Below are 9,520 nucleotides of genomic sequence, written 5' to 3' on the forward strand. Positions count from 1 at the left end.
GGTGTTGCCCCCGCGCCTCGCTCAGCCAGTGAGCGGGAACCGGTCTGCATGTGGGATCCGAACCCCACCGGGCCGGCCCGCCACTCACCTCTCTGAGCCTCAACTTCCTCATCTCTAAATGGGGTGTATCCTCTTCCCACAAGACCTTGTGTGGCTTCTCCACCCACCTGGCCCCTAGCTGCCTACAGCCGTGTTGTCAGAGGTTTTAATGTCTGTCTGTCCTCCACTGAAGTATAGAGCAGCCACTTGGAGTCTGCCAGGCACTGGATAGCTTTAGTGCCGCCTCCCCCCCCACCCCACTCCATTTCACAGCAAAGGAAGCTGAGGCCCCCAGAGTGTTGGTCTTGCCACCACAGGGGCCTTCCAGCCAGCCTCGTCCCCCTCTCTCCATCCCCACAGGTTTTGACGCCCCACTGGAGCTGGGGGACCCACCCCTGCAGGGCCTGACTAGCCTGGAGCCCCCAGCACCCCCAGAGAGCACCGACGAGGGTCCTGAAACAGAGAGGTGCCCAGGCCGGGGTGCAGGAGGGGCTGGGCAGGGCAGGGACAGGTTTATTTGGGGCTGGGGATGGTGTGTGTCGGGGTCGCTGCTGCCATCTGCACCTGCCTGTGCCCGAGCCATCTCCACTCTGCCTTGCTCCTCTTTCTTCCCTCTTCTCTCTCTCTTCTGCTTTCCTTCAGGTCTCCCTTCTCCTTTGCCTCCTTTTTTCCTCCTTCCCATTTCCGCATTGTCCCCTTTCTTCCTCGTCTCCTCCCCCATCCTTCTTCCTCCCTCTTTCTCCCTCTTTCCTCTGCTGCTTCCTTCCTCACTGATTTTCCTCTTCTCCTTCCTTCCTCCCTTTCTCTCCTCTTATCCTCCTTCATTTCCCCTCATCCTCCTTCTCTCTGTGGCCTGGTTTTCTTCCCCTTCTCCTCCCTCCTCCTCTTTCCCTGCTCTTCATGCCCCTCAGCTCCTCCTGGCCTTTCATCTTCCCCCTTCCTTCCCCTTCTCTTTTGAGCCCCAGCCCTGCCGCCTTGCTCCTGCCTCCTGGTGCCCTGGCCCTCAATCCCCCACCCCTCTGTGCTCCGTGCCCCGGGGGCCCTGTCCCCCTCCCAGTTGGGGGGCAGGTTCTGCCCCCTGCCTGTCCTTGTGCTGCTGCTTTGGGGACCCTTTGGCGGGTGTGGGGAGGTGGCTTGGGTTCCATCTGGGTCCACCTCTGACCCTGTGCCCCTCTCTCCCCAGAAGGTGGAAGAGGTGGGTGCCTGGGCCCTGGGTGGGGGAGGGCTAGCCCCTCCCCCATTTCTCCCAGCCCCTCCCCTCTCCCCATGACCACCCCCTCCCCTTCACCCCCTGTGAGGGGTGGATAGGGACATCACCCTCCCAGTTGAAGAGCTAAGTATCAAAATCCTTCTTCCCCTGCCTCTGTCCCCATCCCTCTGCCTCAGGGAAGGGAGGGGGTCAGTCCTTTGTGCCACACTTGGTTCCCATCCCCTTCCCTGACCGAACTTCAGTATTCCTCCTGCACACCCCCCCACCTACCCACCCCAGCACCCCTAAAATCCCACTACTTCTGACTCTCTCCTCTCTTCTGTTGCATGTTTGATCTCTGTCCTGGTCTCCCCTGTCCCTGTCCTGGTCACTGCCCATCTCTGTCCTGGTCTCCCCATCCCTGTCCTGTACTCCCTTGTCCCTGTCCTGGTCTCCCCTGTCGCTGTCCTGGACTCTCCCCATCTCTGTCCCTGTCCTAGTCTCTCCTCATCTCTGTCCTTGTCTTGGTCTCTCCTTATCTCTGTCCCGGCCTCTGCCTGACTCTGTCCTTGGCCTCGGGGTCCAGGCTATCGGGGCGTCTGGGGCGCTCGGAGAGCCTGCGGGTGAGTGACCGCCGCCGGCCTTCCCGGGGCAGCCTCGGGGCTAAGGGCCGGGGTGGGGGCCGCTCCCGGAGCGACGTGGACATGGACCCCAGCTCCGCCACGGCCGTGCTTGGCCCTGCCCGACGAGCCACGTACGTCACTCCCCCCCCCGCCCCCATCCACTGAGGCAGCCTGGAGAATCAGGGAGGGGGGTTGTTGCCAGAGTCACAGAGAAATGGGCATTGGATGCTGAGGTCATGAAGGGCCAACTGCAGTCATGGGCCTTGGAGGAAAAGGGGGTGGGACACTTCTTTCTAGAAATTTGGGGAATGAAGCATGGGCCACCCTGGGGGCATTGAATGCCCAGGACACTGAGAGGAGCTGGACACTAAGGAGTCGAAGGCTCCTTCCTGGGGTGCCCCAAGCTGGGGCCCTAACAAGGCATCTGTCCACAGCCCTGAGCCTGGAGATGAGGGGGAGCAGGGGCGGTCGGTACTGGAGCTGGAACCAGAAGAGCCTCCCGGCTGGCGGGAACTAGTCCCCCCAGAAACCCTGCACAGCCTGCCCAAGAACCAGGTGAAGCGGCAGGAGGTCATCAGTGGTGAGTGCCACCCTGTCCACCCTACTGTGGCCAAGGGCAAAATCCAGTTTTGGCAAAGGCAGAGACAGATGCAGGGAGGTGTCCATCTTGGTCCCTATTTGCCACAGGGAGAACTAGAAGACAACTCGTTTCTAACAGGGGACAAGTTGTTACGTAAATTGTGGAACAGCCAGTAGATAGAACATGAATGCAGCTGTCAAAGTGACATTCGCAAAGGATTTTTAGTAGTGCAGACAATGCTGATGTTAAGAGCCAGAAATGGTACATAAAATTGCATTTCTCATGTCAGCCTTCGTTTCCTCATTTGTGAAACATGGGGACTAATAATTCCTACCTCAAAAGATTGTCCTGAAGGTGAGGTGATTCATGTGAAGTGTTTAGCACAGTGTTGGGCACAGGAAGAGCATTTTAGTGGGACTGTTATTAGTATGGTCTTAATCGCTTAGAGAAAAAAGATTCCCACAGGGAAGAGCTTGGGAAAATGATCAATATATTGATTAATATTGAAGTGCTTGCTTCTGAGAGGAGAGATGATGGGTGTATTATTTTCATCATTTCTTTTTCTGTACTTTCTAATTGTGTGTCGGGAAAGAATGGTGGCAAAAGTAGAAAACTTTTGGGAGCTTGTATGAAAGTTTATTTACTGGTATCTTAATAGTAAGAAAAGGGCTGGCCGGTTAGCTCAGTTGGTTAGAACGTGGCCTTATAACACCAAGGTCACGGGTTTGGATTCCCTTACTGGCCAGCCACAAAACAAAACCAAAAAAAATATCAGTAGTAAGAAAGGTACTCATTCAGAATGTTTAGGGCAGTAGGTGAATACTTTTTGAGTCACAAATCCTTCTAAGGAAATAGTAAAGGGCCGGCCCGTGGCTCACTCGGGAGAGTGTGGTGCTGATAACACCAAGGCCCCGGGTTCGGATCCTATATAGGGATGGCCGGTTCGCTCACTGGCTGAGCGTGGTGATGACAACACCAAGTCAAGGGTTAAGATCCCCTTACCGGTCATCTTTTAAAAAAAAAAGAAAGAAATAGTAAAAATACAAGTGGTGCTATCTGGTAGAACTTTCTCGAATGATGGAAATGTGCTTTATCTGCACTGTCCAACACGGTAACCAGCTAGATATGGCTGTTAAGCACCTGAAATGCAGTGGATACAACTGGGAACAGAATTTTTTTTTTTTAATTAAAATGTGAATGTGTATGTGGCTAGTGGCTGCCATAGTGGACAACATAGCAGCAATTTCTCTCACCAGAAAAATATGCCCAACATACACAGTCGTGAATTTAGTCTCAGGGAATATCTGGTGCCGCTGGAGCTCATACGTGCACCCTAGGGGCAGGGGAACAAGGTGGAGTATGGATCTGAAGCTATCAGCCTGTGTGTGGAGGGAATCATTGTACCAGAAACCAAGGCTGCGGGTTGCTGGCAGTGGGGCAACCAACTCATCCTGCTTTGCCCAGGACTTTCCCAGTGTAATCACTGAAAATCCCATGACAGGCAAACTTGGACCACTGGTTACCTCAGCTAGCTGCCAGGACAAAAAGAGAAAGGTAGTGGGTCTAGGAATCCTCGATGGCTATTTAAGGGGATAAATGACTCCAGACAGAGAATATCTCCCCTCCTCCCCACCATGTCAATTTCTAGGCAGCGTTCATCACCCATTCTGGCTCCGTCCCTTCCTTCTCCTCCTTCCCCCATCCTGCCTCTGAGGTCCCCCCCATAGTTTGCATGCTTCCTGCTTTGGTGGCCCGCAGAGCTTCTGGTGACAGAGGCAGCCCACGTGCGCATGCTGCGGGTGCTACATGACCTCTTCTACCAGCCCATGGCAGATGGGGGCTTCTTCCCACTGGAGGAGCTGCAGAACATCTTCCCCAGCCTGGACGAGCTCATCGAGGTGCATTGTGAGTGCAGGGCCGCAGCCCCTCTGTGCGCCTCTCCACATCTCCCCCGTCCCCCTCCTCCGATGCCTCAGCAGGGGCAGATCTAGAGCTCAGCACATTCTCCTTGAGCACCTGCCATGGGCAGCCTCTGTTCCAGCACTGGGGACAACCTGCCCTGGACCCCCAGAGTCACATTCCAGGGCAGGCAGGCACACTAAGCACATGGTAAGGTGGGGGACAGACTCACTGGCCCCAAGGATCAGACACAGACACACCTGCAGCCCGACCCCCCACCAGCTCCTGACCAGATACTACATACAATCTGCCGGGCCCTGAAGGAGCACCGCCTTTCCTCACTGCTCCCCACAGCCCTGTTCCTCGATCGCCTGATGAAGCGGAGACAGGAAAGTGGCTACCTCATTGAGGAAATCGGAGACGTGCTGCTGGCCCGGGTGAGGGTGCCCAGCCCAGCCCAGCCCCCCAACCGCTCCTCCCAGTCACAGATCTGTAATATTGGCCCCCAGGGAACCAGGTCTCAAACCACACCTGCTCAAATCCCAGGGGTCTGAGCCCCCAGGCCTGTCCTCCTATGTTAGGCTTTTATCCCCATGTGAGACCCTGTCCTTGCCAGTATCACCTGAGACTCCTTCCCTGGCCCTAATCTTGCTGTAGTTTGATGGTGCCGAGGGCTCCTGGTTCCAGAAAATCTCCTCCCGCTTCTGCAGCCGCCAGTCATTTGCCTTGGAGCAGCTCAAAGCAAAACAGCGCAAGGAACCTCGATTCTGTGCCTTTGTACAGGTGAGGCAGGGGGTGTGGACCCCAGGGTCCCAGGGGAGGAGGGGCTGAGGGGCCACCTGTGCACTGCTTTCCCCTCAGGATGCTGAGAGCCGGCCGCGGTGCCGCCGCCTGCAGCTGAAAGACATGATCCCCACGGAGATGCAGCGTCTAACGAAGTACCCCCTGCTCCTGCAGAGCATCGGGCAGAACACAGGTACCCAAAGCCCAGCCACTCCTCGGTGCCTCAGCTTTCCTTCCTCAAACCTTGGCTGCTGAACCAGGAGCTTCTAGGGTGGTGTTCACAGAAGCTGTTCTCTCTCTTGCCCTCAGAAGAGCCCGCAGAACGAGAGAAAGTGGAGCTAGCAGCCGAGTGCTGCCGGGAAATTCTGCACCACGTGAACCAAGCAGTGCGGGACATGGAGGACCTGCTGGTGAGCCAGGGCAGGAGGCAGTGTGTGTACAGGGGTCAGGCCCGCCTCAGCTTGTCCAGAGGTCAGGCCTGGCCTTTGGCTTGTCCCTCTCAGGGTCATTGTGTGTCCAAGGGATGACCCAACCCTCAGCTACTCCCTCCCAGGGTCATTGGAGGTCAGGTCTGACCCTGGAGTTGTCTCCCGTGGGGTCACTGTGGGTCATCCCCAGTAGGGTACTTGGCTTGTCCCCATAACATACCCTCCACTCCTTCAGCGGCTCAAGGATTATCAGCGGCGCCTGGACTTGTCTCACCTGCGGCAGAGCAGCGACCCCATGCTGAGCGAGTTCAAGGTGGTCCCTGCCTGCCTTGCCCGGACCTCCCCTGCCTTTCCCTACCCTGAGCCTGTCCTGGCCCTGCCACTGGGGGACTCTCTGATCGAGCCCACAGCCCACCCTGTGCATCTGACAGTGCACCCAGGGAGTGAAAACTCTTACCCCCCACCTTGTTCCTAGCCAGGGCATTGCAACCCCTGACTGGTATCCCCAGCCCCATGGCCATCCCCACCCACTGCCCTCCCCTCCTCTTGGCTGCACCAACCATTACTCCATCCTGCCCCCAGAACCTGGACATCACCAAGAAGAAGTTGGTCCATGAGGGCCCGCTAACGTGGCGGGTGACAAAGGACAAGGCTGTGGGTGAGTTCCAGAGTGGCAGCAGCAGGTGGCAGTGAGCTGGGGCTGCAGGGCAGGAAGGGAGCTGAGCACCTGCCATGGCCTCACCCCCCTCAGAGGTCCATGTGCTGCTGCTGGACGACCTGCTACTGCTGCTCCAGCGCCAGGATGAGCGGCTGCTACTCAAGTCACACAGCCGGACGCTGACGCCCACACCCGATGGCAAGACCATGCTGCGGCCTGTGCTGCGGCTCACCTCCGCCATGACCCGCGAGGTGGCCACTGGTGAGTGCAGTTGTGTGGCCAAGGGCAGGCAGGTGGGAGCAGAACCCACTAGAGAGCTAGAGAGAGCACATTCTGGGGAAAGGAAGGCCACTGCAGAGGGCGAGAAGGGGATGGCTTGGCTGGCCTAGGCAGAAGTGGACACGGTTGGGCCAGGCTGGGTAGTGGGTTTTATTAAGTGAGATGGGAAACTACCCCTGGTGTTTGCACAGAGCAGTGCCCGGCTCTGATCAGTATTTTGAAAAGACACCCTGGCTGCTGCTTGGGAACTAGGGAGCAGGGGCAGAAGCCAAGAAGTTGCACCAGGGCCACCGACAATGGAAGTGTCTCCGTGGCGGGAGTGACTGGAGGATTTCTGTAGGTAGAGCCAGCCAAGGGACTTGTTTCCTGACTTGATAAGAGGATGTGAGGGAGGGAGGACTCACAAGGAGGGTATGCAGGACCCTGGATATTAGCAGGACAGTGAGGAGTGAATTGAATCCTGAGAGCTATTTGGGTACCACCATATGGTGGGGCACCCCCAGCCTTTAGCCTGTGCTCAGTGAGGGGCACATATTGGGGGTATGCTGGCTCTGAGCCCCATCTCCCCCTCCCCCTGCAGATCACAAAGCCTTCTACGTCATTTTTACCTGGGACCAGGAGGCTCAGATATACGAGCTGGTGGCGCAGACTGTGTCGGAGCGGAAGAAGTGAGGGAGGGTCTGGGTTCCAAGCATGGGTAGAGGAAGCCCAGGCCCGTGGGTCTCCTGGGACAATGTGGGGGTGGAAGGCCCTGGTGCAGAGTCTGGGGCTCTGACTGCCCAGGGGCTTGGCCTGTCTCCCCAGCTGGTGTGCCCTTATCACCGAGACTGCTGGATCCCTGAAGGTCCCTGCCCCTGCCTCCCGCCCTAATAAGCCCAGCCGGCCCAGCCCTAGCAGGTGAGGGGAGTCAGAGAGGGAGCTGGAGGTCCAAGGAGTTGGGGGGCGGAGCCAACTTTCCTGCACATCCCCAGAACCCAAGCCCCATCCTTGTCTCCATGTACATGTGTGCATGCATGTGTATGTATGTGCCGACCCCACCACAGCCCCGCCTGTCCCCCATCTCCAGGCCTCTCTGTCTCCCTGTCTCCTGGCCTTGACCTCTGTTTCTGTCCCTAGACCTCCCTGCCTCCCCATCTCCAGCTCTCTGTGCCCCTGTCCCTGCCACCCCCTGGGGCCAAGGGTGTGTGGTTACCTAGCACTTCCTCCCCTTAGCACCCGAGAACCCCTGCTCAGCAGCTCTGAGAACGGCAACAGCGGCCGAGAGATGCCTCCGGCTGATGGTGAGACCAGAGGGACACCGGCTGGGGACTGGGTGGGGTGTCACAGGTGATAGGAGGCGTCCACAGGAAGCCCAGCAGGATCTAACCACCCTCCCTGTTCCCTACCTAGCCCGGGCTGAGAGAATCTTCAGTGACCTCCTACCCTTCTGCAAACCAGGCCCTGAGGGCCAGCTGGCTGCCAAGGCCCTTCAGAAAGGTAGCTCAGCCCTGCCCCCTTCAGGCCAAACAGTGCCTCTGTTCAAAGTAGAAAAAGTCTTCCCCTTTCACATTTCTTTATGCCCAGCTGCCAGAAAACAAAAGCACCCAGCCTGCACAAACGTCCTGGGTGGCCCCAAGTCCCTCTGCCTCCGGCGGCTTCCATCCCTACCTTGATCCTAAATTCAACTCCTCCCTGGATGCATCTCCATCTTCAGTGCCCTCCCACCTCCTCGTCCCTACTTTGTTTTTTTGTTTTTTTTTTTAAGATGACCGGTAAGGGGATCTCGACCCTTGGCTTGGTGTTGTCAGCACCACGCCCAGCCAGTGAGCGAACCGGCCATCCCTATATAGGATCTGAACCCGTGGCCTTGGTGTTATCAGCACCACACTCTCCCGAGTGAGCCACCGGCTGGCCCTCTCGTCCCTACTTTGAATATCCCAACCTCACCTGCTCAGGCTTGCCTGGGACCGCCGTCACCTCCACTCGGCAGGCCCCTGCCCTCTCCTTGCCCCTGCCAGTCCCTGCCGAATCCCCCATCCCCAATTCCAGCCCAATCCCCCAGCTTCTCCTGACTCCACCCCCCTTGCCCCTGGCCAGTGCTGTCCCTGAAGCAGCTCCTGTTTCCTGCGGAGGAAGACAGTGGGGCGGGGCCTCCCCACCACCAGGATAGGGTCCCAGGGGGCGGCCCGCTGAGCTCAGCACAGACCCAGGAAATCCAGGAGAACCTGCTCAGCTTGGAGGAGACCATAAAGCAGCTGGAGGTGGTGGCTGGTGGGGGCGGGGGGGACCGTGAGTGGGCTGGGGAAGGAGGGGACCCCTCTCATCGATGACGCCCTACCAGGAGTTGGAGGAGGAATTTTGCCGCCTGCGATCCCTCCTTTCTCAGCTTGGGGGGAACCCTGTCCCCCAGCCTGGCTGCACATGAGGTCCCTACCCAGGCAGGTGAGTGGGGGACCCTGGGGCCGGGCACTGGCCTGAGAGGAGGGGCCAGAGTGGGCACCTGAGGTGCTCCTGTCCCTACATCCATCTCCCTGTTTCTCTCCTGTATTTGTCTTTTCTGAATGTCCCTGCTTCACTTCCTGACACCTGTGTCTCTGCCTCTTTTGTGCTCTCTTGGTCACTCCCACTTTCCCTTTCTCTCCCCATCTCTCCATTTCCTTCTTCTCCCACATCCCCCAGGCCTTCGCCAGGAGAGGAACAGAGGTGAGAACATGAGGGGCCACCCCCCAGCCACACAGCTGCAGCAGCATCTCAACCCCCAAGGGCCCAGGAGAGGGAGTCCGGATGCCCGGGCCACACCTAGGAGCCCAGCCAGGGTTCCTGCCTCCCCTGTTGGCCTTGGCCGTCTCTCCCTCCTGCGTTCTGCTTGGGGGACTCAGGGCTTCATTCCGGGGGGCACCACAGTAACCCCCACTTCCCAGGCTATCTTAGTATTGCCTGTGGGGGCCACCCCTCCATCCCCCATCCCCAAGTGCCTTTGCTCTGTTTTTATACCCTGAATTGGAGGTTTATTTTTTAATATATATTATCTAAGGAAAGGTCTGTGTTTGTGAGGGTGGGGTA

General features: G+C 57.9%; 1 protein-coding gene across 2 annotated transcripts in view; it reads left to right on the top strand.

Moving 5' to 3' along the window:
• ARHGEF1 (Rho guanine nucleotide exchange factor (GEF) 1) overlaps positions 1–9,495 on the top strand; it is a 16,333-nt gene extending 6,838 nt beyond the window's left edge. The window contains exons 12-28 of one of the 2 annotated variants that reach the window (XM_008567226.1): positions 400–505; positions 2,286–2,431; positions 4,190–4,336; positions 4,685–4,767; positions 4,988–5,113; positions 5,192–5,306; positions 5,423–5,523; positions 5,777–5,854; positions 6,124–6,199; positions 6,293–6,460; positions 7,059–7,146; positions 7,283–7,375; positions 7,691–7,758; positions 7,868–7,954; positions 8,555–8,718; positions 8,799–8,899; positions 9,137–9,495. In XM_008567226.1, coding sequence (XP_008565448.1) covers positions 400–505; positions 2,286–2,431; positions 4,190–4,336; positions 4,685–4,767; positions 4,988–5,113; positions 5,192–5,306; positions 5,423–5,523; positions 5,777–5,854; positions 6,124–6,199; positions 6,293–6,460; positions 7,059–7,146; positions 7,283–7,375; positions 7,691–7,758; positions 7,868–7,954; positions 8,555–8,718; positions 8,799–8,882 — 1,730 coding nt within the window. In that variant the 3' untranslated portion in view covers positions 8,883–8,899; positions 9,137–9,495. Of the gene's footprint in view, positions 1–399; positions 506–2,285; positions 2,432–4,189; positions 4,337–4,684; positions 4,768–4,987; positions 5,114–5,191; positions 5,307–5,422; positions 5,524–5,776; positions 5,855–6,123; positions 6,200–6,292; positions 6,461–7,058; positions 7,147–7,282; positions 7,376–7,690; positions 7,759–7,867; positions 7,955–8,554; positions 8,719–8,798; positions 8,900–9,136 lie in introns of those variants that run through there. The other variant, XR_550122.1, reaches the window with a different exon arrangement.
• Positions 9,496–9,520: the final 25 nt, after the last annotated feature.

Source organism: Galeopterus variegatus, unplaced genomic scaffold (genome assembly GCF_000696425.1).
Source record: "Galeopterus variegatus unplaced genomic scaffold, G_variegatus-3.0.2 Scaffold306, whole genome shotgun sequence".
NCBI lineage: Eukaryota > Metazoa > Chordata > Mammalia > Dermoptera > Cynocephalidae > Galeopterus > Galeopterus variegatus.